Source organism: Giraffa tippelskirchi, chromosome 4, assembly GCF_054371585.1.
Source record: "Giraffa tippelskirchi isolate mGirTip1 chromosome 4, T2T-mGirTip1v1.2.pri, whole genome shotgun sequence".
In the NCBI taxonomy this organism is placed as follows: Eukaryota; Metazoa; Chordata; class Mammalia; order Artiodactyla; family Giraffidae; genus Giraffa; species Giraffa tippelskirchi.
Genome location: NC_137278.1, coordinates 69,510,739 through 69,538,412, shown reverse-complemented (window position 1 = coordinate 69,538,412; position 27,674 = coordinate 69,510,739). Strand labels below are relative to the sequence as shown.

Here is a 27,674-nt window from a genome sequence, read left to right as displayed (position 1 = left end):
TAACAAGAGAAAGTGAATTAGAAGCCTCAGGGATTTAGGATGTAGACACACAGGAGGGGCCTGAAGACAGAAGATGGGGTACAAAATGTGGGGACAGAAAAGAAAAAGGTAATGCGTGTAGAGGGTAAGTGTGCGCATGCGAAGTCGCCTTAGCCGCATCTGACTCTTTGTGACCCCATGGACTGTGGCCCTCCAGCCTCCTCTGTCCGTGGGATTTCCCCGGCAAGAATACTGGAGGGGGTTGCCATGCCCTCCTCCAGGGGATCTTCCCGGCCAGGGATCAAACCTGCATCTCTTATGTCTCCTGCATTGGCAGGCGGGTTCTTCACCACTGGGAAGCAGAAGGAGAGTAGGAAGATGTGTTTTAGTTTAGCTGAGGCCCACTCCAAACGGAACTACGGCCTGCGGTGAATGTGGAACGCGCATGTAAGCACACAGGGCTGCCGGGGCCTGCACTGTGCCCGGGAGACCCTCAAATCCCAGCAGAGGCGCACTCCCCAGTGTGAGCAATGTAATGGGATCTGTCTTTGTGAGGGAGAAGGGCAATGGAAGATGCTGACAGAGACTGTGCGGCAGGCCAAGTCATTAAGAGTGCATTTGTCTCTCCAGACTTCCACAGAAAGAAATGGAAAAGGCTCCTAGGGGAGAAACACTCAGAGGCATTGCTATTTTAGCCTTCCAAAGAGGGGAGTGTAATAGGGATTTTGGAGGCAGCAAAAGAGGAAAATGGCCAAGTACTCATTTTTACTGTTCATGTTTGTGCAAGTGTCTAGAAGAAAATTCATTTAGGAATACACGGAGCAGAAAATCCTACTTAGAAAAATATTTTAAAAATCATTTAGGGGAAATAAAATATATAATTCTGAGAGAATGGTGACACTGTTCTAAACAGAATTTCACCACATGCATTTTTAACTGTCCAAAATGCCCTAAGAAGTAAATTAAGACATGATCCCTAACCACTGCAGCAGCTAAAATAAGTTATAAAATGATGAAAGTATTAATGATAAAAGGAAAAGTGGACATAGGAAAAAAACAAAAAACAGCATATGTTGAAAGCAAAGTTTTGTATGCAAGGAAAACAATGACTTGGGTTTTTAAGATAAAAGAGAGAAAGGTGCCAGCCCCTATTTTTAATTAGTTCAAAAGACTTCCTGGAAATGAATACATATTATTGAGACACAACTGTTAGGAGACACAGAGCAAGTTTTACAAGACTGGGGATATATTTTTAAAATATCCAATTTTCCCCATATGCCTTTTTATTCATGGAATAAGTTTGATTTAGCTCAGGACTGGGAAAACACTGGGAAAAACTGTCTTGTCCTCATTCGTGGTGTTATGACTCTGACACTAACGATGAGGATGTTTGGAGGATTCCTGAGATGAGGAAATCCAGTGGCTTGCATAACACTTCACTCTGTCTCCTCTGCATAGTTTGCCCAGTTCAGTACACTCTGGGGTTTCCGTCTTCAGTATGTCTACATTCTCACGGCAAATCTGCTGCCAAGTATTTCGGATAATCATCCATGAAGAGTTTGTCTGACAGAATGGAGTGACTAGGTCTTCTAACTATGCTGCATTAGTGCCTGCTCTGAACAAAGTATTTAAGTTCAGATATTTCTCTGTGACCCATTCCAGTATGGCTCAGCTGCTCAAGAGGCTGCCTGTAATGCAGGTGATACAAGAGACGTGGGTTCAATCCTTGGGTCAAGAAGATTCCCTGGAGGAGGAAATGGCAACCCACTCCAGTATTCTTGCCTGGGAAATCTCATGGACAGAGGACCATGGCAGGCTATAGTCCAAAGGGTCACAAAGAGTCGCACACGATTGAGCGACCAAGGATTACGTCTCTATGGATATTCTTGCTGTGGCCAGAGTAAGATATTCACTAGAACTTTGAGATTAGAGTAGAGTTTTCTGATCACAACAACTAAAGTTAAACCATAGTTTTCATGCAGCCCAGTGCACACAAACGCATACACACACATATATTCACACATTGAAATATCTGTTTAACAGGAAAATATCTCTACTACTTCTGAGATACTCTGATAATGTTTTCTTATAAGTATATTAATACAAATGCTAGACATGACCCACCAAACTCATTTCAGAACTAACTGACAGGTTGTATCCTATGTTCAAAAAACACTGAGAAGTTACTATCATAAAGAGTAAGATTGCTTTCTCCTTATTATCCCTTTGAGAGACAGTCTGAGATTTCTCATGGGAAGAAGAAAAATGAAAGGTGGAGAAGAAGCAAAAGAATATGATCCTAACTTCAAGTCAAATATAATCCAAGAAAACCAACACTTTCATTCAGCCCCAGTTTCAAGGTATGGAGTCTCCATGAACAAATGCATTATTCTCTGAAATCGTTTACAAACAAACAGAATGAAATGACTGTGACCCAAAATCACCTACATGCTTTACATGCTTTGTCAATTCACTTATGTGTTAGAAAATCTTTGTAAAAGGGATGGCAAAAAAAGGAAAAGGGTAGGACTTGAGAGGGAACAGAAATGATTATTTTTATGTTTTGAAGATTCAAAGAGTAAAACTTTATTTGAAATAATACCTACATTTTATTAGTCAAACTCAAAATAGAGATTGATATTTTAGGCTTCCCACGTGCAACTGTCCTGAAACACACCTGTTTCTGGTAAAGGACTTGAATCCCTAGTTCCTTAATGATTTTATTATTGACATGAATCAAGGGACATTTTTACCTAAGCAAAAAAACTCATGATGGAATTTCCAAATTCAATCAAGTCAACTTAACACTTACATAGGAGAATACTGAAATTTCAGTATTAAGGTTAACACTTACGTAAGAGAACACTGAAATTTCAGTATTAACATTCTCAGGTGCCTATTTCACTATAATCGAATTATAAAGGCAATGATTACCAAGAAAATATGAAATGAATATTTAAATCTTATTCATTGATAATTAAAGGCCATGAGTGGTTGTTGCAGTTGTATATATCAATAGAAATTAAGCATTTCCAAAGGTTGAGTTATGAGCATATGTAAATAAATACTTAAAAGAAAACAGAAATCTGAGTGTGCTATTGGATTATCCCTCTATCATTTTTCCAGGAATGACAAATACTGGCATGTTCTCTTTGAAACAGCTTGATTATTTTACACATTTTACCTTCTTCCACTATAATTACATGTGAAGTTTCCGGCAAATCAAACATTTTATGTAAATATTGTTATATCTGAGCTGCTATAAGGAGATCAATCCTGGGTGTTCATTGGAAGGACTGATATTGAAGCTGAAACTCCAATACTTTGGCCACCTCATGCAAAGAGTTGACTCATTGGAAAAGACCCTAATGCTGGGTAGGATTGCGGGCAGGAGGAGAAGGGGACGACAGAGGATGAGATGGTTGGATGGCATCACCGACTCGATGAACATGGGTTTGGGTAGACTCCGGGAGTTGGTGATGGACAGGGAGGCCTGGCGTGCTGCGATTCATGGGGTCACAAAGAGTCAGACACGACTGAGTGACTGAAGTGAACTGATAATACACAGATGGCAGTCATATTTGGGGACTTATTTGGATTGGTGTTTCATGCTTCAATATTTAAGAATCCAAAGTACCCTACTGTGCTCTTTTACTTTTAAAGAAATGAAATTTCAGCTGAAAACAAAGGTATTTGTGTACATAGGACTTTTATCATCTTAATATAGAAATCACATTAACTTGCGTGTGTGCTCAGTCGCTCAGTTGTGTCTGACTCTTTGAGACCCCGTGGACTGTAGCCCTTAAGGCTCCTCTGTCCATGGGATTTCCCAGGCAAGAATACCGGAGTGGGTTGCCATTTCCTTCTCCAGGGGGTCTTCCTAACTCAACGATCAAACCCACATCTTCTGCATTGGCAGAAAGATTCTTTATCACTAAGCCACCTGGGAGGCACCCATGTTAACTTATATTAACACTTAAATCTAGTTGTTTTCATGGTATGTGCAAGAGGTAAAACAAAAGTAATAAACTAAATAGATTAGGTAATATTTAAAAATATCCATAAGCATAAATAATATAAATTCATCTTAATGTAAAAATATACGTAGGGGAAAACTTAGCTATAAAAATTGAAATTAGCTTCATGTTTTGGCCTGGTACTTATAAATTGTTAGTTTCTATTCTTTTTTTCATCCAATTCTTCTTGGCTATTCTATTTCCCGATTAGCTTAGAGGGTGAAAAGAAACATGAAGCAAAGGTGAGATTTAAAACAAGTTAATTTGGTCTCAAGTTTTAATTTACTGCAAAAGTTTAAGTGATTGAGAAATAAGGGAATAGAAAATGTGTTCTAATGGGAAATGATTTTACCTGGTTGAAGGAAACCAATTTTCATGTTCTAGCTTTGCAACTAACTAGCTCAGGAGCTTAGTCAAATAACACATTTATTAAGCTTCAATGTGGCTCTTATGCAAAATAAACGACTTGCCTGGATGGTTACTAAAATTTTTCAGTGAGTAAAATTTTTGTAAATACTGTTTAAAATAATTTTTTAGTTAAATATAGATTTAATCTATCTGTAACTCTGCTTCGAGGGAAGCCCAAGTGGCTTAGTGCTAAGGAATCTGCCTGCCAATGCAGAGACGTGGGTTTGATCCCTGGGTCAGAAAGATCCCTTGGAGAAAGAAATGACAACCCACTCCAGTATTATTGCCTGGGAAATCCCATGGGCAGAGGAGTGTGTAGGGCTATAGTCCACAGGGTCACAAAAGAGTTGGACAGGACTTGTTGACTAAACAACAACAACAATTCTGTCTCACCTCTCATTCCTGAAGAAAATCAGATTCCACAAACTTATACACTTACTTGTCAAATTTAGTGTCCTATTAACAAAACCAAACTTGGCAAAAAGGCATAATACAAGCAATAAAAACAGAATGAAGCACGGATTTCAGTGTGTGACGCAAAATGAAAAATGCATAATTCCCATAAATAGATAGTAAAAATACCAAAATATTAATAATGGGAGTTTTGAAGTAGTACAATCATAAATGAATAGTTTTCTTGCTTTCTCTTTTCTTTCTTTGTTCTTTCTTTCTTTTTTAGTTTTCTAGGTCTCTTTAAAAACAACTTCATGTATTAGGTTTATAATAAGAACTAAAATTAATTTTGCTTGAAAACAAAACAAAAATACAATCTTAATATTCTGTTGTCTGGTTATTACTATGTGTTTCTTGTTTACCTGGATTACTATGAGCTGGGAATTTCAGAAAATAAACAGATAAATGAAAAAATAAATCTTGAAGCAACACTTAAAAGTTAGATATTTCTTAGTAAAAGCCAAGAGAAAGGAGAAAAGGGTAGCTCATACACTGCAGACAACAGTATAGACTGGGACTTCTCTGGTGGTCAAGTAGCTAACTATTTGCCTGCCAACGCAGGGGACACAGGTTTGATACCTAATCTGGGAAGATTCCACATGTCACAGAGCAACTAAGCCTGTGTTCCACAATGACTGAAACCCTGACACTCTGGAGCCTGCGCGCTGCAACTACTGAGCCCAGGCCCCACAACTACTGAAGCCCTCATGCTTTAAAGCCCATACTGTGCACCACGAGAAGCCATTCCAATGAGAAGCCCACACCCTACAGCTAGAGAGTAGCTCCCGCTCTCTGCAACTAGAGAAAGCCAGCAACCAAGACCCACAGAGCCAGAACTGAGTAGTGTTTTTAAAGAGCATAGACTGAAACAGCTTGTTAGTAAAATAACCTTTGATTATCTTTAAAAATGTAGTTAACACAGCAATTCCAGTTCCCATAATCTATCCTACAGAAATTCTGACCAATATGCATAAAGACTTTCATTACAAATTAGTTTAAAACTGGATTTTTAAAAAAGTTAAATGTCCTCTGTGAGGTGGGAATTTCAGAAATTAAAAGATTTATGAAAAAATAAATCTTGAAGCAACATTTAAAAGTTTTATATTCCTCCATCAATAGAGGAATATTATAAAAGAGGAATAAGTAAATATTGATATCTTTAAACTAGAGATATATGATATCACTACAAAGGATGGCCTAAAAAAAGTTAATATTTTTAAGTCACCCAATAATTGGTAAACAGTGACTTTTATATAAAAAAGACACTTTACATTTATTTTATATGTGTAATTATATTTATAGATATGTTGGTGCATAGGAAAATATCTGGAATTTTTCAACCCAAATTCTTTTACCAATGGAAGTGGGGAGTGAATTCATTATGGAAGTGTGTAGAAAAGAAAAACTTTTCACTTATGTATTTTATGAGCTGATTAAACTTTTTCACTAACAGTACATATTTATATGTTACAGATATGTCATGAATTAAGCACAGGCACATATAAAAACACACATACTCACAACAGTATATTTATACATATAAATTTTTTAAATGATCATACACAATGTTAGGAAATTGTAAATATCAATCAAGCGACATATATTGCAGCAATTAAAATATTATTTTCTAGAATTTCCACAGATTTCTGCTCAGCACTCCACAGTGACAGCCACTATGGCTCTGTGTGGTCAGTTAAATACTTATTTCTTTGTTTTTTTTTTTTTTTTTGTGCTTCCCCACATTTTTCTTTTTTTTTCTTTTTTTTAAAATTTTAATTGGAGGCTAATCACTTTGCAATATTGTGGTGGTTTTCGCCACACATTCACATCTTGAGGATGCACCTGACACCAAGGTCCAGCGTCTGCCCCTTGAAAGAATAGGTTAGAAAGATTTAGTAGATTTAGAAAGAGAGGTTCCACCTCTCTGAGTTTGTCCTCTATTGATGAACATTTTAACTTTAATTTTTTTAAAAAATTCACTGTTTTAAACTAAATTATAATGAAAGTCTTCATATTATATCTTTATGCATACATATCAGTCAACCAACTCGCAAGACCAATGTATAAAATAAGAATGCCAAGTTACTAATTCTCTTGAGAAATCAGCCATCACATGATATGAAATGTTTCCTCAGAGATGCCAGTTTATAATCCAAGTATGTATTTATTTATTTATGATGGGAGTTTTAATAATGGTAGCCTAGGGTGGTCTGACACCTTCCCTTATCTCAGGTAAGATGACCTGCTTCTGTCTCTAGTGGGGTGGAGTAGTCAAGTCCCTTAGGCAGTGCTTAGATGGGTACTGCCTATGTTTGTCTCCATGACTTTCTTTCCTAGAGACACTATAAACATTGATACATTTGAGTCCTATGGGCCCAGAAGCTTGGTGAAGGTGCCTCTGCAAACTCTGCTCTGATTCTTAGATGCTGTTTTCATAATTCCCACAGAATAAGTGTTGTTACTTTAGATATTTTTCAGTTAAAAAAAAATTCATGATATTATATTAAACAAATAGCCTGAAAAAGTAAGTTTGTACTTTAATTGCAACTGTATAAAATATATGTATCTGTTAACAAAAAAATAGAGGAAGATATGCAAAAATGAAAATGTTTTGAAACTGAAAACTGCTATGTGTGTTTGTATAGGCACCTGCTTAATTCATAACAGACATGAATTCTGTAAAATACAGACATGACATGTCTGTATTTTACATTTTATTAAATTGATCCTTATATTCATTTATTTATTCTGAACATGTTTTAGAAGAAGAAACTCATCTGTTGCCTTTCCCACTCTCCCCATTCAAAACATTTTCATATGCAACATTGGCTCCATCTAGTCATTAGGATTGTCAAAAAATTGATAAATTATTGATAAGGTATTTTAGTCTTCCCATGGATGGGTAGTAGTGTTTAACAGACATGGGTACAAAATAAAGCATTATACATTCACTTAATGTTATTTCAAATGTATGCAACAGGCTACTAGATAGAGGCATGGGAGGAATGTTTATAGTCAGAGGGCAAATTCAAATCAAGACCTAAACAGAGAAATCCTCTAATGATTGTTCAAGTAGAAATGTGTAAGAGGGGTGATTCATGAATGGTATACACTGAAATCAGTGCTGGTAATAGATAGCTAGAAAGTGCTCTTCACATCAAACAGTGATTACTATAAACCTCTAATTATGTGCTCTGGAGAGAGCCTGTGCTTTTCCCACTGTAATTTCTAGTTCTTAAACTGGAAGTCTGTGACTTCAATTCAACTCTCAATGGCTTCTTAACTGTTAAATGTAGGCTTACCCATGAATAACTGCTGATACAATCTGCTATACTCCACTGTACACAAGCAGAATTTGATGAGAATAATGAGTTTTCTCTTTGATTTCAATGCGCAATGATGGTTTGCAAAAATAAGAAAAAAATGACTTGTAGTTTACTATAAAAATACTTGAGAGGATACTCTTGACTCAGTCAAAGAGCTTAATGCAAATTTAAATTATATCTATGCCCCAAGAAAACAGTCATTAAGTTCCTCTTAATTTTAGCACAAATCATCCTTTAGTTAAATACCTGGGAGGTGATCTTGTACTGAGTTTGGGAACAAAAGCGAGGCAAAGGGAAACCCTAGAAAAGGTAAGAAGGGTTGGTAAGAAAATACTGAGATGTTCATCCTTTAAAGTTTGCAGAGTAATGAGTCCCATCAATCATATTTATTAACTCAGCAACTTAGGAGTCTTGCTCTGTTAAGTAATTATGTTATATATTGAGCATATCCACTTTTTGTGACATTCAAATCATACACTCTGACCCACAAGTCAGGCTGGCATTTTGTATGATTCCTCCTTTGCCATTTGGTGCAGGATCTGAAAATGCCACTTGTGGCTTAGTCCACTTAACCCTCAACATGACCAGTCATAGACTAAGCAGGCAACCAAAGAAGTACAGAGAGAACAGCTGCGGCAAAACAGTGTTAGTCAAAGTTTGGAAGTGAAAAAGTTTTTCTTTCCCAAGTAATGGAGTGGAAGAAGGAACATATAACCTAATACATTTAATTGTGCTGAACAATTCTGGAAAAGTATTCAGATGAAGATGATATTTCTCATTAGACAAAGGGCTCATGTACCCACCTCTTAGTGAACGAAGGACAGAAGGACAAATAACCAGAAAAATGGACATCCTGAGTGACTCTTCCTCGTCAGTAGTGTGATTACTGTGGCTGCATATTCTAGCCCTCAGAAAGAAGTGAACACATTCCCTCAGGATTAATGCTCCTTCTACCTACATGTTCGCTGCATGATACATGGAGCTCATGAACAAGCAGGAATAGCAGTCTTGTTCTCATAAAAGGTTGTCATTTTTATATTAGGCTTATCACAATCATCTAACAATTGTTTAACTCCCCCACTGCATTTTTTTCCAGACATCCTGGCTTAGAGGATGGCATCATATTCATAAAAGAAGACCTGTTACTCTGTTATACTGTGTAAACTGCTTTTAGGAAGTAACATAATTCCTTTAAAAAGCTACATTTACAACTAAAAGAGTGCTATTGCTCTTCAAGTGTAATGATGTTACTATTTATAGAATATTGGGGTGGGCTGGCACTGAGCCATTTACACATTTTAATTCGTTATCTTTTTCTTATACCAAATATGTACGGAGCACCTGTTACTGCATATATAAGCACCAGGTACCTATGGATATAAACATAAATAAGATAGTCCTTGTTATACCTGGATTTCCCTTATAAACTGAGGAATATCAAAAATTCAATCTATCTACAAATATAGTTTTAACTCAATCTCTGGACAAGATAGCCAAGAATGATTAGCATCAAGTTAATGACCATGACTGCTGGCCCTACTAATTTTAGTATGGTCAATAGGAGAAAGAATAATTCCTAGGCCCAGGATTCCTCTATTTTAATAACAAAGATAATATGGCTCATTAAATGCTTTTAAAATATTCAGCCAAAGAGGTTCCCAGACAAATCAATATCCATGACCTTCATTGTCCATGTGTCAGAAATCAGCCAACATTGCCCTATCAGTATCATTTCCCATATTATATTAAGAATAATTTTCATATAGCCTCTGAATATAGCTGATGTGAAATATGGGTGAAACAAATTATTTCTTGAAATACTATGTTTCTTAGTTTCAAATGTGAAAGTGTTAATTGCTCAGCCGTGTCTGACTCTTTGTGACCTCATGGACTGTAGCCTACGAGGCTCCTCTGTCCATGGAATTCTCCAGGTAAGAATACTGGAGTGGGTCACCATTCCCTTCTCCAGGGGATCTTCCCAGCTCAGGGATCAAATCCAGGTCTCTTGCATCGCAGGCAGATTATTTACCGTCTGAGCCACCAGGGAAGCCCCTTCCTAGTTTTAACTGAGCTATAAATTTTAGTATTTCACCAAGCATAACTCAGAAATATCCTTTAAGTAAAATAAAAGCCAGTATAGCTAGTCATTTAATCTTTTAAAAGCTGCTTTATACCAAACCAATGCAATGTGCAAATACAGAATTTAATTAAAATACTATATATAAAATATTAACAGCTGCAGTTATTAAAACTACATTAAACTCCCTTGAGCTAGGCCAACATAATATGAGCTCTTTATTTTTTTTTCTTCAATTTAGTAAAGGCAGAATTTGGTTTAGTGAATGAACATTGGCTTTTATATTATTTGTTTCATTTCACTAACCTGAAATCATTATCAAATTAAAGTACTTTAGCATCAAAACACCAACATCAATCATACTAAATATTTCCACTGGATTCTAACAGAAATCCACCATTTGTTTATCTTCTTTCTTACTGCAAATAATATTCTCTTAAGGCATCACTCTTTTTCCCATTCAGCATTGAACTTTGTAAATTAAAGTTGATATTTTCTGCTCTGACCTTTTCCAATGAGGGTATAAACAGAGAAGTTAATAAAATTTTGGTAATCTGGATGAATTAAAGAGCTTAAATAGAAAAAAAGTAGATTTTCCTTGGCTTGAGAATTAAGGTATTAATCTGATTCTTATTGCAATAGGTCATCCAGGGAACTTGGGAAACTAATTAGATTGCATCACCACTTAAGACTGGAAAGAAATATCCAGGTATAAATCATTATTATCAAATGAATAATGAATGGTTTTATTTTCAATTTCATATTATTTTGCATTTAATAAAAATTTGACATTAACTACATACTTTTCCACACAGTTAGAAAATATCTAGAAAAAATTTTAGGTGAAAGAAATACAACCGATTTGAAGTATAGTAATTTTTCCCCCCTCTGAACTTCCAAAAGATACCTACTAATCTGATCAGTTATGTTTTAAGTTGTTATAATATCTGACTAAAATTATATATATTCTTGAAAGTCACTTTCAAAATTAGTTCTAGATATATTTTAAGTCAAGTGATAACATCCATAAGTTAGTATGTCAAACACAAGATTAGTCATGTTCCCATCCTCTTTTAAGTCTTCTTTCTGAAGGTTCTTCAGAAGCAAATTGATTGTTAACTCTGATAGAAATAGGCCGGGGAAGCCAACAGGTGGCCACCTATTGCTATATTTCTGTATTCATATCAACGAACTCTTCTTAGCTTAAATCGGAAAAACGAAGAGGAATCCAATTTGTAATGCACAGTAGAGTACAACAGACCAAAAAAATTTTTTTTACTGTTTACTTTCAATCATCTGAGATACTGGAGAAAATGACAACACAGCACAGACTACACAGAACGGTAACTTCTTTTCCTTTTGAATTTCTTTAGAGGAATGAAAGAACACAGAGACCAGGTTTACAGAGACGAATGAATCAGAAACTGTCTGTAAAATTCTTGGGGATCAGACCAATGGGTTCTGACCATCCTTCAACACTGCACCCTCACCCCTGCCTCCCTCCCAATTTTCATACATTCCATCTCTATTTTAGTGGACAAAAAAGATATTTCCAAAGAGGTAAATATGATCTTCTAGATAGATAAACAGAAAAGGAAGGCATGAATAATTGTAAAATAGCAAAGTGCTCTGCTGCAGAGAAGCCAGAAATAGACAAGTGACATGGGAGTCTGTGAAAGGAGGGAGTGAGAAGGGGAGCTCACCCCAGCACTTCAGAAAGGCCCTTCTAACCTGGGATGGTAATCACAATTCTCGGATCTGAAAGAAGCACTCTAGGTTTATTTGAATGTCATCTGATCTGTGGTTTCCAAATGTGGCTGACCAAATCATGTCCTCAAGAAAACTTTGCAAACATATAGAATCCTAGTCTCTGTCACTGTTAATTCCCTGTCCCTGGTACTGGAATCCAGTGAATCCTTCTCAAGATGCTTTGCAAAGGAAGAAATCCAGGGCAATAAAAAATTGCTGAGGCCAAGCTTATACTGTGGTATTTAGTGGAGAATCCAGAGAGGATGGTATAGTATAAAACCAAATAAGACAGTTGGGGTAGGGAGAGGAGAGTGGCTAAATCTAAATTCAACCATCTTCAATTAGAAGATAACTTGATTTGTAAGTGAGAGGTCCAATCAGCATGAAAGCAAAAGGGTGAAGAAAGTGAAAGACATACAGTTGCAGACCTGAAACAAATTGTTTCTCTCCCCCTCCCCGCTACCACCTCTGGGTTTCCAAATGCTATTTCCTTTGCCTGTATGGCCCTTGCCCCCACAAACCTAACACTGCTCAACTCCCTAAACCCCCTAATCTACTTCCACATTTCAGAGTAAGTAAACGGTATTTCTTCAGGCCTCCCTACCACATGCCCTCCTTCCCCCCACCTCACAAGGACTTCAGAAAAAAATAAATAAATAAGTGCAGCAAAAGGAAGTCAGAGAAATAAATTCTTGTCGGTGGAATTTGAAACCTCTTTTATCAGAAAGGGAAGCTATTTGGAAGGCAGCAGAGTTTTGCCAGCATCCTTGAAATCCTCCTGTATTGATTAAAGTGTTTTTGATACTGTAGGCCCATCTTGGATAAAAACTATATTGTATTAAACTAAGGATTTGACATATATTGTATGAAACTAAAGATTTGATATATGAATCATTGATATTTTTTCCAGATTTTATATTTGCCACTTCAGGCACCTCCAGACATCCAATGATATAGGAGATAATTGGGAACATAAGAACCCTGAGTTTTGTCATTTGCAAACTCAAGATAAAATTTCTTGCAAGATTTGGCACTTGATTATCCATCTAACGTTCATTTAAGAAGCTGTTCTTGAAGTCATTTGAGCATTTGGGGTTTGATGCCCAACTATGACGATTAATTAGCTCCTTCTGATTCTTATATGATGTGAAACAGAAATAATAACAATTTCCTTTCCCCTAAAGACAGAAATGCAAGAACTCTTTAATATGAGCTGATTTTAATTCCTTACGAATGGTGTTCTAACAGATAAACAGCATAAAAAATGATGAATTACCTGACCGTCCATCTCTCTGGAAGTCCACATGATACCATTCTCCATCATTCACCTTCTTCTGCAGGGCTTTGATTTTGATTGTACCTGACCCCATGTCCAGGAGGAGGTAGAGGTGGCCATCCAGCATCTCAATAGCAAAGAAGTCTACCTTTATCATCTGTGGGTGCTTGGCATCTTTTTGGTGTCGTGGCTTGCCATGACTAAATAAAATGAGGCCATTTGGCTCTGTTGTACGGAAATCAAAGGATATGGAGCCTGTTTTCTTTGCATTCCATTTAGGCAAAGAGATGAAGGATTCTGGGGTTTCAAAGGTGATTGGGTCCAAAGTTGCAACATTCTCACATTTAAATGCCACCACTCCATGGATCTTCATCTTTGGGTCACCTTGCTTGGCAAGTCGAGATAATTCCAGCCTTACATCATTATTTTTATACACAACCTGTAGGGAGAGGATAATAGTGAGAAACTGTGCCCATATTTTAATATTTCAAACTTGTTATCAGTTCATGTAACTTCCAAGTAGAGCATGAAAAGATACACAATGTTTATTGCCTTTTGATGTACAAGACAGTTTTTTTCAGCCAAATAAAATCCAGGTATCAATTCATTGAACTATTCTAACCTAATTTCATTCAAATAATGTGTGTACACACACTCACACAAAGTCTCTGTAGCTAACTCAAATAACTTGAATAAATCTGTATAGAAATTTCATTATTTCAAGCATGTGTAGACTTGCACTTAAAGCATTTGCTTTTATTAGTTGGCTATTATGCTTTGTTTATTAAATATAAATACTGAGGTTTTTCAGTTTTACCATCACTGAAACATTTGAAATTAAATACTTTCAAATGCTAGTCCCCTAAAATATAGGATCACTTCTATGGTCTATATATCCATGGTATATATTAACTTTGTAAAATCACAATTGAGATAGAAAACATCTTAAATTTTCTCAGAAAAATCAAAATATGACTAAGATCCAGAAGTTCTCTCTTGCCCTGCTCTGCATTAATAACTGTTTGAATAATATTAGTTAACTCTGGAACTTGGTGTTTTCCCTAAATCCATTCAGTCTATATAACTAATACTCCATTTCACTCTTAATGTATACTGATATGGAACAAAGTTTGCCTTATACCCTCATTTCCAAAGGCACTTCACCAAAGTGGTGGGGTAGTTCTCATTGTTTGTTAATAGTCCCAGTGCTTTTCTGGGACTCCAAACAGCACTTTGGACAAATCCACTGGAATGGCTTACAACATCATGCAGCTGCTATCACATCACCATAATAAATTTGTAGCTATTTCGACATAAGGATAAAGAGAGATTCACATCCTTTCTACAAAATCCATACCATGGATAATTACATTTCCAAAAGATGTAAGTCATACTGACTTAAGGATAAATTAGTTATCTATGTCCAGATAATTATCTAATTATTTTTACAAAGACACTTCAAATTTCACAGCAGCCAACACTCAGTTTCTAAATTCATTTATCCATGTATAAAAATAAACTTGTATAACAGAATAAATAAGACTGTGTTTGATTAGTGCTATAAAGTTAACCAGGTCAAGACAGCTGTTATTTCTTCCAAACCCATGGTTATTGAGCCAATAATGTGGCTGATGAATTTCCTGATAGGATTTGTTAATGAACACTTCACTTTTCAGAGTGAGTAAGGGTGCAAGCTCTGGTTTCAGACTCCCTGAGTATGATCTCCAAGACTTGTTTATAGAGAGATAATACTTTATGAGCATGCTTAGCCACTCAGTAGTGTCCGACTCTTTGTGACCCCATGGACTGTAGCCTTTCAGGCCCACTAGGCTCCTCTGGACATAGGATTCTCCAGGCAAGAATACTGGAGTGGGTTCTTCCCGACCCAGGGATCAAACTCGTGTCTCTTATGTCTCCTGCGTTGGGAGGCAGGTTCTTTACCACTAGCACCATCTTGGAAGCCCCAACACTTTTCAAGATGGTTAAAATAATTAAAGAAGAAAATGCACGTGATAAAATCTACCTAAAAGGGAATCAATCCAATGCCAAGCACATTGTAAGATCTCAATAATATCAACCACATCAAACTGTATGATAATAAATATCATCATCTCTTTATTATTGGAGAAGGCAATGGCACCCCACTCCAGTACTCTTGCCTTGGAAACCCCATGGACGGAGGAGCCTGGTAGGCTGCAGCCCATGGGGTCGTGAAGAGTTGGACACGACTGAGCGACTTCACTTTCACTTTTCACTTTCACTTTTCACTTTCACTTTTCACTTTCATGCACTGGAGAAGGAAATGGCAACCCACTCCAGTATTCTTGCCTGGAGAATCCCAGGGACGAAGGGGCCTGGTGGGCTGCCGTCTATGGGGTCGCACAGAGTCGGACACAACTGAAGCGACTTAGCAGCAGCAGCAGACATAACGATATGAGTTCTAATTTATTATGAGAAAATGTTCAGAAATTAAGCATACTCATATAATTGGTATATTTTAGATGAATTATGCCAATTAAATATATCACATATTTCAATGCTACTCCTAATGTTTCAGTTTATCTTTATCTTGAAGAAGGATTATTATAAAGAATACCATATCCCTTATTCTTTGAACATGTATGTATAAAGTTTTAACAAACATCTATTAACAACAAATCTGCCTGCAATGCAGGAGACCTGGGTTCAATCCCTGGGTTGGGAGTATCCTCTAGAGGAGGGCATGGCAACCCACTCCAGTATTCTTGCTTGGAGAATCCCCATGGACAGAGGGGCCTGGTGGGCTATAGTTCATGGGGTTGCAAAGAGTTGGACACGACTGAACGACTAAGCACAGCACACTGACAGCAAATGAGAAATGAACTAAAGCTATAATGAAAAGGAATTAGATTAATTCTTAATATACTTCCTTGAAAAGAGAAAGAGCTATTTATTAACCCTTGGGAAAGTTGATATAAGGTTTATTTCAATGAGTGTCTTTAAAAGTGAAAGTGAATATTGCTCAGTCGTATCTCACTCTTTGCAATCCCATGGACTATACAGTCCATGGAATTATCCAGGCCAGCATACTGGAGTGGGCAGCCTTTCCCTTTTCCAGAGATCTTCCCAACCCAGGGATCGAACCTAGGTCTTCCGCACTGCAGGCAGATTCTTTAACAGCTGAGCCACAAGGGAATCTTTAGGATTGGATAAAATGCTTTCCACAGCAGATTTTCTAAGTTTTATCATCTCTCACTGTGCTTTTCAAGCTACTTAAGCCTATTTTTTGTTCATTTTTCCTGACGATTTATATCTTAATATGTGGAGATTCTTCTGACATTAATCAGGAATGAGTATTTTCTGACTCAAATGATGCAGATGATAATGCTGATCAATGCTAACATCACCAAAATAGAACTATAGCAATGGAAATGGATGTTTTTGACGTGAGCAAGTGTGTGTAAGGTGGGGTATATTGTCTCATGAGTCCCACACATCAGCTACCAGAAAGCTGAAAAAATGTAGGGTTAGGGCAATTCTAGGTGAGAATTTCAGTGAGAGATTTAAAATCTCATGAGTGGATTAGGTGCCCTGGTGATTCAGGAAGGTCCAGGGAGATGGAGAAGAAACGTTAGGATTCCCTAGATCCTAATACTTAGGGTAAGCCATGCACTATGCCCTCCCACCCAAAATGGGAAAATAAATCTCCACCAGAATGTCTGCTCTATGCAGGCAAAAACCCTGCAACAAGATTAGTGCTTGGCATGGAGCAGATATTCAATAAACACTTGCTGAGAGTTGAATAATATTCTTTCTTCATTTTTTAAAACCTACTTCACATATTATTAATAATAATATTTACAAGTATAGTTAAAAAATAACAGAATGTGGTATTATGGACCCATATCATAACCTAGCTATAATTTTTAGCCAATTTCCCTAGAAAAAGGTGAAAACTTACATACACATTCAGTTACAAATGGCAAGATTACCTATCACCTTCAAACTAATTATATGGGGTAGGAACTACTTTCATAGTAAAAACACCTGAGTTAAAGTTCTCCAGTAATGAAATAATTTTTCTAGAAATTATTTTCTAGAAATAATTTTTCCAAAAACTATCTTGAGCACAATTTTTTTTTTCCTTCTCATTTAGTTTATTTTGAAAGGCAACTCTAGAAGACAGAAGAGTGATGTTGGATAGGCAGGCTGATGGCTCTCAAATCTACACAACTGCTTCATCTGACCCAGATTTCATAAGCACTATATTTTTCTAAGGTTAGACTTACTCTTAAAATGCACTGAACATAGTTCAGTTATAATAATAATGGGTAGCCAGTAAGCACTTCAAATCTTTTTTTTTTTCCTTTGGCTTCCTTCTGAGATAGTATGGTTTTCAATCTACAAATTATTATTCTTATATGTTTTTCTTATTTATGTTTAAAGTTGTAATCATTTAATAGTTTCAACTTTCAACAAATCTCCATACACTTTATCATCTTAAAAATTGTTGATGTTTTTACACACTTATTTGGATCTTCTTTCAGAATCAATATTTTGGGGGGGATACCGATTTTAAGATTTTCTGAAGAGTAATTCAAATGTTGAATTTCACTTCCCTGCTTCATGAAATGATAACATAAGCCCCAAAGAAATATAGACATATTTATTTATTTGCTGGGCTTTTTTTATAGTTTGCTTTAGTTGCCATATAATTTCCATACATTGCTATGAGAGGATCTTTTTCCTTTCTTCCAACGTTTGTTAGAATTTTTAAAATGTCACTCACAAATAAGCAAGAATAAGAGTAATACATTTGTGATTTTATATGTTTAGGCTTGAAATTTGAGGTGGACAGTCACTGAATATTTTATTTGATCTTGATAATAATCTTAAAAAGGCAGGGAAAATAAATGGGCTAAAGGATGAAAATTTGGTAGTCTGGATAGACTCAGTTTAAGCGCAAAGCTTTTACATAAGTCAGACTGCCTAACCTCTCCCTGTCTCAGTTTCTTAATTTATAAATCAGACCCCCAAAAAGGAAAGGAATGTCAAATCCATAAATCTTTGAGCTTTTTTTCCTCAGTCTCTGCAATTCGGGGAGGGGTAAAAGATTCCCCATTGCTCCTTCTCTTTGTTTGGATTTCCTGGTTGCGATTTTGATGCCAAGATATTGTTCCCTATTCTGAGCTGTATCAAACTCTAGTCAGTCAGTTCAGTTGCTCAATCGTGTCCGACTCTGCAACCCCATGGACTGCAGCACGCCAGACCTCCCTGTCCATCACCAACTCCCAGAGCCTCCTCAAATTAATATCCATTGCGTCGGTTATGCCATCCAACAATCTCATCCTCTGTCATCCCCTTCTCCTCCCGCCTTCAATCTTTCCCACTATCAGGGTCTTTTCCAATGAGTCAGTTCTTCTCATCAGGTGGCCAAAGTATTGGAGTTTCAGCTTCAGCATCAGTCCTTCCAATGATATTCCAGACTGATTTCCTTTAGAATGGACGGGTCAGATCTCCTTGCAGTCCAAGGGACTCTCAAGAGTCTTCTCCAACACCACAGTTCCCAAGCATCAATTCTTCAGCGCTCAGCTTTTTTTATAGTCCAACTCTCACATCCATACATGACTACTGGAAAAACCATAGCTTTGACTAGATGGACCTTTGTTGGCAAAGTAATGTCTCTGCTTTTTAGTGTGCTGTCTAGGTTGGTCAAACTCTAATCCATTAGTAAAGAGAATGTCCACCACATCTTTGTGGTTCTCAAGTCAGATTTCAGAGAGAATTCCAGCCCACCTTCTTGCAATCCTGTAACTTTATGGAAGCCCTTTACAGACATGCCTCAGGAATTCTATCTATCTAATGTTTGTACAGAAGATGTTGGAGATATTGGCTGATCCATAAATCTCTTTCCACATGAGGATATGTGCATGAAATAAGCAGATCAGTAAAATATGTTTGCCACTCAAATTATGACTTTTACTGTTGTTGTTATCAATATGTTTTAGTTTAAAAATCTTAACGGGGCTCAAATTAATTAAGAGGCATTGATCAAGGCTTTTCATATGTGAACTATCAGAGTGGTAGGGGTTGTGAAATGAGCACTATAGTCAGAGTCGAAGTTCTATGCAGAGATCTAAACTCTGACAGGGCCCGCTTTGAAAGAACAGGAATGACTCCTTTTAATCTAAGTTTTGTTTTTTCTCTTTCATTTTTAGAAACAATCACAAGTGCAGTTTAAGAATCTGATTCTCAAGTCAGATTTCAGAGAGAATTCCAGCCCACCTTCTTGCAATCCTGTAACTTTATGGAAGCCCTTCAACCTTTAAGAGACTCAATATTATCTGTAAAATGGTATAATAATATCTATCACATTAGGGTTATTGTAAAAATGAATAATAGCTCAATTAATGTGCTAAGAACAAGGCCTGGCACAGAGTAAGTACTAAAATAAATAGTAGCTGCTCTTATTTATGGGGTTGTTATCATTATGAATAACAGTATTATCATTCTTACATTGAATTAATGGAATTGTACAATCTAAGTGTAATAACAAGGGTAATAGTTAACAAGACACATGGTAGATGACTGGTCAGTGCATTAAAGTAATTAATAGAGTTGTAACCAGCAATACCAAAGAGATCAAAGCAGATTAGGGCTTTCTTTTTTATTCTGATAGCCCTATTGTAAAGTACACCGAAAGGCTTCCTTTAGAGATGAGGTTTCTCAGCCAGGAAGTTTACACAGGAAACTGATGATCCTGGGAGTTTCACTTTTACTCATAAAAAGGAGTTTTAGGCATCAAACTACCACAACCACCACCACCAGCACTACCATCTCCACTTCAAGAAGAATCAATTCAGATTTATGGAGGGTTTACTTTCTGCCAGATCATGTTATGAGATGCATGGACATATTATGTTTACTCCTCAGAGGTATCCTAGGATATAGGGAACATTATACAATTTTATCAATAAATGTTTAGAGGTACAGAGCTCTTTGAATGTTTTTCATCATGACCATGTCTAATACTCTGTGTTCGAATACCTAAAGACATTAATTTCAAACTTTGTTTTTGTCTCAGCAGGAAATTTCACTTAGTTTTTGATAGTTGCAAAGTAAGAGATTCACAATCAAACAGCCATTTGCTACCATGCAAAGGGATGAGCTTGTTATAAATTACATGGATTAGTCTAAAATAAACAAAACAAAATAGTACTTTTCCTTTCATTTGTCCTGATTAAAATATCTTTAAATGAATCAAATATCACAATTAAGTAGAGGGATTTTTTCATGTGACTATAATATGTCTCTTCAAGCCCAGTATAGGCAGAGGGGCTTACTCCTCTATTTCTATGACTATACTGTGGTTTTTAAACAGTTATGTCTTTTAGGATATAATATATACAAATATATATACTTATATAGACACATAGTCCTCCTTCGATATCTGCAGGGGATTGGTTCCAGAACACTCCTCCTTTACCCCATATCAAAATCCACAGATGTTCAAGTCTCTTATAAAAACTGGCATAGTATTTGCATATAACCTATATACATCCTCCCATATACTTTAAATCATCTCTAGATTACTTATAATACCTGCTGCTGCTGCTGCTAAGTCGCTTCAGTCGTGTCCGACTCTGTGCGACCCCATAGACGGCAGCCCACCGGGCTCCTCCATCCCTGGGATTCTCCAAGCTGCCATTTCCTTCTCCAATGCATGAAAGTGAAAAGTGAAAGTGAAATTGCTCAGTCGTGTCCGACTCTTAGCGACCCCATGGACTGCAGCCTACCAGGCTCCTCCATCCATGGGATTTTCCAGGCAAGAGTACTGGAGTGGGGTGCCATTGCCTTCTCCTGATAGAATGTAAATGCTATGTAAATAGTTGCCAGTGCATGGGAAATTTAAGTTTTGATTTTGGGAACTTTCTGGTATTTTTTTCCCTGAATATTTTTCATCTTTGGTTAGTTGAATCTGTGGGTACAGAACCCATGGATAGGGATGACTGAATATATTCTAAAAGTTCAGGAGGTTTAAGAATTAATCTGAGACTGTTTCAGTTTTATTTTTTGTTTGTTCATTTTAAATGCACTTAATATTTTTACTCTATTAAGAAAAAGAATATTTCCAACATGCAAAGTTAATTCTTCTTTTCTCCTATCTGTGATCTGTCCATGCACCATCTATTTATAACAATGTGCCCATTTCAAAATACAACCAAGAGTTAGCCAGTAAGTGAACAAACAGTATAAGGACCACTCAGGCAACTAAGGAGTAAACGGCATTTGTTTTGCCAAGACCTAGATAAGAAGCAGTTAGGAAAAGGACATGAACTGCATCACAAGTTTCATTCCTAACATTAACTTATTTATTATTTTGAAATGATTTTTCAATCCCTGCACTTTCAGTTTAATCAGATTAAGTACTTTTTAGGCAAGGTATTGAAGATGTTGTTTAATCACTTCCCTTTGCACACCATCAGTCCAATAAATCTTGGCCCACTGAGAATAAACCAGTTTAATTTCTCTTGAGTATCTGCCACACACACACACACACACACACACACACATATATATATATAGGTGATGTGTAAACTATATGTGGATGCACACACACACAGAGCATATACATTCCCCAAAATAAATGTGTTTAAATGTAATACACATTAAATATGCTATCACTGAGGTCCAGAAAAAATATACATATATATTAAAATAGATTTGTACATCTCTAATAGAGAAGTAGACATTATGTATGTATGAAAGTGAAAGTTGCTCAATAGTGTCCAACTCTTTGCAACCTCATGGACTATATAGTCCATGAAATTCTCTAGGCCAGAATACTGAAGTGGATAGCCGTTTCCTTCTCCAGGGAATTTTGCTAACCCAGGGATCGAACCCAGGTCTCCTGCATTGCAGGTGGATTCTTTACCAGTTGAGCCACAAGGAAGCCCAAGGGAAGACCATGATGTATATATAGCACATATACATCAAAATAAACATACATATATTTATGTACATTAAATAACTTTAATTTATATTAAGATATTTAAAATAATAATCCATATTAAATACAAATATTTAATAACTTTAGAAATTAGAGAGTTCTTGGCTAAAATATGCAAATAGTCTTACTCAAGGTCTTGGGTCAAAATGTCTTGGCCTAAAAACAAATTTTAGCACTTATAAGCCATATATATGTTTAGCACATTCCAAAGGAAGGGTTAAAGCATCCCCCCTCAAAAAAAAAAAGTCTTACAATTAAGATTAAAAAATAATAATAATAACAGGCTCCCCTCAATGTTCCTGCCAGCAGGAAGAGATAATTATAAACACAAGTAAAGGCAAAAATGTGATGATCACATTTTTTTAATGATTGTACACATTATTGTCCTATCATCTACCTGAGATCAAGTTTCTTATGCTTTAGTTGCTTTCTCACACCCAGACCCTAGCACAGAACTTGATTAAAATAAAAAAGGTTTTAAGAAAATGTATGTTGACCTTAACTGATCAAGGGACTAATACGATTTTAGCTTTTCTGAGAATGTCACATCATAGAAGTTTTCATCTAAAATCTGAATACATCCATTGAGGCAGACACACAGCCAGGTGCAGGGACTCATGTGTTTGGAGTGAATCAGAGAAAGGGTAGCAGATGGCAAGGAAAGTGTAGGAGATGTTCAAGCCCTGTACAGAGTAGCTCCATACCTCTTGAAAAACAGGACTTCACATTGAGAAAACTCAGTCTTAAGAAGAGTTACATAAAGCATTTAGAAAGGTAAAAGGGGTTTGAGGGGGTAGGAATTGCTGGGTTTTTTTTTTTTTTTTCCCACTTTCTAATCCTATTTAGAGATGATATGCCCATAAAATGTTTGACTAAATCAACACTCCTCACACCAAAATAAATATTTTATAATAATAATAATAAAATAATTATGGAACATGAAAATAGATTCCAGTAACATCATTTCTCAATAAAGGCATATGAAGAATCTACCTGTCAATGCAGGAGACACAGCTCAATCCCTGATCCAGAAAGAGTCCACATGTTGAGGAGCAACTAAGCCTGTGCACCACAACTATTGAGCCTGTGCTCTAGAACCTCTGAACCACAACTGCTGAACCCACATGCCTGAGAACCTGTGCTCCCGTAACAAGAGAAGCCACTGCAACTAAAGAGGAGACCCTGCTCTCCGCAATTAGAGAAAAGGCCATACAGCAACAAATATCCAGCACAGCCAAAAATAAACACATTAAATTAAATTTTTAAAAAAATCCTGAATTTTATTAGAAAGAATAAAAACAGAATGGTGAAGAAATTTTTAAAAAGGCATATGACTTATTTAATTTGAAACCAAAAATTAGTTGAAATATAGATTAAAAAAATATTTTGTTTAAGCAATGTGAAGAAAGAAACCTTTTTTTTTTTTTTTGCTTAGTTCCAACTAAGCATCACCAAATGCATCTTATTCATAAAAAGAAGGAAAAGAAAAATCCTCTTGCTTTGTTCTTCCGTCATTCCACCATCAGTGAACTACTTCAATTTGGTAGACAACAGTGGGTGCCATCTGTACAAGTTAGCCGTAGGAGTTACAAGAGGAGCTAAAAGACTGTGATGTCCCTGGGTTAGCAGCTCCATTTAATGAAGCTTTTAGTGGCATATGGGTGTGTGGCAAAATAACTCCATTAAATGTGGAAAGAGTTCCATTAAATAGGAATGTCTCTTCTTCTCAAAATAAAGATTCAGTAACTCAGTAATGTATTTTGGGAAAAAAAAATATATATATATCTCAAAAATGAAGCACAATAGTCATTAATATGAGATTTGACACGCTGACTCAAAAAAAAAAAAGGTGAAAACTAGATCGATCCTCTTTTTCAGATGAGTAAACTGAGGTTCCCTAGAGGAAGAAATGGCAACCCACTCCAATATTCTTGTCTGGGAAATCCCAAGGACAGAGGAGTCCCATGGTCTACAGTTCATGGGGTCACAAAGAGTCAGACGCAACTGAGTGACCGAGCAACTGAGCATTCACACAGGCAAACTGAGGGCTCAGAAAAACCAAGGGACTGTTCCAGGTGGCATTAAGCTCTGATCATGAGCAAGGATTGGGAACTTCAGCGTTCAGGGCTCTTTCAAAAACCTCTGCTAAAAATAAATAAATAAATAGAGCAACAAAGCATTTCTCCCATAGGCACAGGCTCATCAGAGGCCCTTGAGCAATTACAAATGAACAGCAGCTGTCTTCTCAGCAACATGGCAGAAAGGGAACCGTAACTGATTTAAAGGCAATTCTAACTTTAAAACTGCATTAGTTTCACAATAAGCTGCTGCTCAAATATAAAAATAAAAGTCCTGAGGGAAAAACATCTTGCAGTTATTTCCTCTACTAATGGAATTTAGAAAGACACTGAAAAAGTTAACTAGAAACAATAAACTTGCAATGTTTACTGTTATTTTACAACTAAGTGATGAAGATGTTTTCAGCCTCAGTCTTTCAGGATCTTGCAGAATGCAACACACTGTAAATTAGGGTTTAAAGCTTCTATTCCAAGCCAGCAGATGCTGCTAATAAGGGCAATGCATGTCTGCTTTATTCAAAAGACTTTTTTAATGGTCTGCCAGTCTCAATGAGAAGGTAGCCACACTCTCCCCCACCCTCCCGCCAAGGGAAACTATCTTCCCATCAACCAAAAATGGTAGCTTCAAACTGATAATAATAAAATCCTGGCACCAAATGTTATGTATAGATTAACCAACTCACGCCCTTTTGTCTCTCTACCCTCTTGAACTCAGTGAATCTCCCCCCATCATTTAATTTTACATTTTTCTGAGGGGGGTGGCCATTAGTATATAATGTACCATTTAGTATATGTTCACTGCATTCATGAATACCATTTATTATATACAGTCTGTCCTTTCCCCACTGTCTCACAGTGACATTGTATGACAGTGTTTTGGATATGCCAAAGCTTCAACATTTCCATCTATTTGTATTCATCACTTTTTAGCTTAGAAAGACCTCCACCAAGAGACACTTGATAAATGCATTTTCATTTTAAATATTTATTACTTAATTTTATACATTTGTGTATAACTTTTTTTTTTTTTGAAAATATCTGTCTTCTCGTTTGAGGTGAAAATCCAAACTGAGTGCCCATACCCAAATAGTAGGTCTTTATACGAACCAGCACAACTGTTAAATAATTCTCTTTCTGCTGGTTTGTATGGCTTACCTGCTGCTGCTGCTGTTGCTACGTTGCTTCAGTCGTGTCCAACTCTGTGTGACCCCATGGACTGTAGCCTACCAGGCTCCTCCGTCCATGGGATTTTCCAGGCAAGAGTACTGGAGTGGGGTGCCATTGCCTTCTCCATGGCTTACCTACCACACATTAAATTCTTACATATGCAAGGTTCTATTCCTAGCATTTTATTTCTGTTTTATTGATCTCTTTCTTTTTTCTTAATCTTGTTCCACTTCATTTAATTATCATAGTTTTATAATATGCTAATATAATTTATGCCCCTCCTACAAAGCCATTTACGTTAATTATTCTCATAATATTTATATATTGTATCATACAGAGGTTTCTTGTTTTCTGCGTCAATAAGATAAATATATGTAACAGAATTATTGAAGCTTTCTAAAAGGTAGCAAGTCAAAGCTGGTGGCAAATTACTTATTCAAACTCACTTAAAGAGATTTCACTAGTAAGAGGAAATTGCATCTTGCTTAGAATTACATACCTGTTATTATGTTTATTTGTAAAGCTATTATTCATAAGTGATTATAATAATTTTGAGTTGAATATATCAGTGAATCTGGCCTCATGCCAGAAAATTACATTATTTGTTAGCTAGAGGGTAGATATACAACTACAGAGAGAAAATCAGAAAAAAAGAAACAGTGAATGTAGTTACAAGCACACTAATTCTTTTCCAACAGTCATAGGGTTCTGGTATGAAGAGTGTGTTGTGAGCCCATCAAGGATGTTTGGAGGATGACCAGGTGAATGACTATCAGTGCAGGAGAAGGCAAAGCGCCCTCTGACTCCACTTTCATGTGACTCTCTTCAAGAAGGAAGGCCACTTGTCCAAAGACACACAGCTAGTAAGTGTGGAACCAGGAAGCAGAGGACAAGGGAGAATCTGAATGCTTGTCTCCATAACCAGGAATATATTATTTTTTCTTTGTTTTGTTTCCTTTTCATGGGACTGTTTTGATGGTAGTTAAATTCCCTTCAGTAATAAAAACTGTGGGACTCAACTAAGCCTCCTGAATTTCAACAGCTAGTCATCTAATTTATGATTACTCAAGTTGTGTGAGTCCCCTTTTTGGCCCTGGCTGCCAGCTTTTACTTCTCAATCACACCTCTACCTGAGAAACCTCAAATAAAACAGTAAGCTGACATCTAAGGCTGCCAAAGCTGTTGTTTTTAGCACCTGAGATGAAAAGATTTTGCAAAGTAGACTTATTCCTGAGAAATTTTGTGCAAATCTCTTCTGTAATTTTAACAATATGTGATGAAGGCAATGCACTGCATGATATATAGATATGGACATAGATTCATATGGCTATAGATTCCAGACCTGCTCTGCTACTTAACTAGTTACACTGCCTTGGGCAAGTTCCTTAGTCTCTCCAAAGTAGTTTTCCTTTTTATCATGCAAAGTTAATACTCATTTTATAGTGTTCTTTAAGCACATAGAGTACTAAGCATTTGGTTGTGGGCACTGAGTAAACAAAAAGTAGCTATTATTGTTACTAGTATGGTGTTGTTTAAGATCTTAGAAGTTATGACTTTAAATTTTTAGAGGAGCATGCTTGTCATTTAAAAAAATAAGTGCTACTTCTCTAAAAAGCAAAGAAGCATTATGTGAAGTAATTAATCACCCTCAAATCTCATTTTAATGCATACTTCCCAGGGCTTTCCTGGTGGTCCAGTTCCACTGCAGGGGTCACATGTTCGACCACTGGGCAGGAGGGAACTAAGAACTAAGATACACATGGTACGGCCAAAAAATAGAAAAAAGAATAAATATTTCCCAAATTTTTACCCCTATTTATTTCTCACTAACATACATTTTGAGAGCTTTCCTCTACTAAACAAATAGTATTTATTCAGGAAATGTTTGATTTTTAAAAAAATTGTTAATGAAAAACATGACAGCCTCTGTAATCCCACTAAATTGATCAAATGATAGCCTATGCAAATAGTTTTTTTTTATTTAGCTTGTGCTAAGCATGAGTGAGTATGTAGCCTTTTCCGGGTGTATTAAAATATTAAGCATATGCAACTGCTCTTCATTTCTAATTTTAAAGACACTAAAAAGTATACAGACCTCAGGTTGGGAACAGTGATTTTTTTCAATTATGACTGCTAAGCATGGGGGTATTTCTTCT

General features: G+C 36.4%; 1 protein-coding gene across 23 annotated transcripts in view; it reads right to left on the bottom strand.

The window, feature by feature from the left end:
- NRXN1 (neurexin 1) overlaps window positions 1-27,674 on the bottom strand; it is a 1,199,463-nt gene that overhangs the window by 670,006 nt on the left and 501,783 nt on the right. For all 23 annotated transcript variants that reach the window (XR_014083047.1, XR_014083048.1, XM_081593719.1 and 20 more), the window contains one exon: window positions 13,285-13,723. Coding sequence is in view for 21 of the 23 variants with exons in the window: in XM_081593719.1 (XP_081449845.1) it covers window positions 13,285-13,723 (439 nt within the window). In the remaining 2 variants the exon portion in view is untranslated. The remainder of the gene's footprint in view (window positions 1-13,284; window positions 13,724-27,674) is intronic.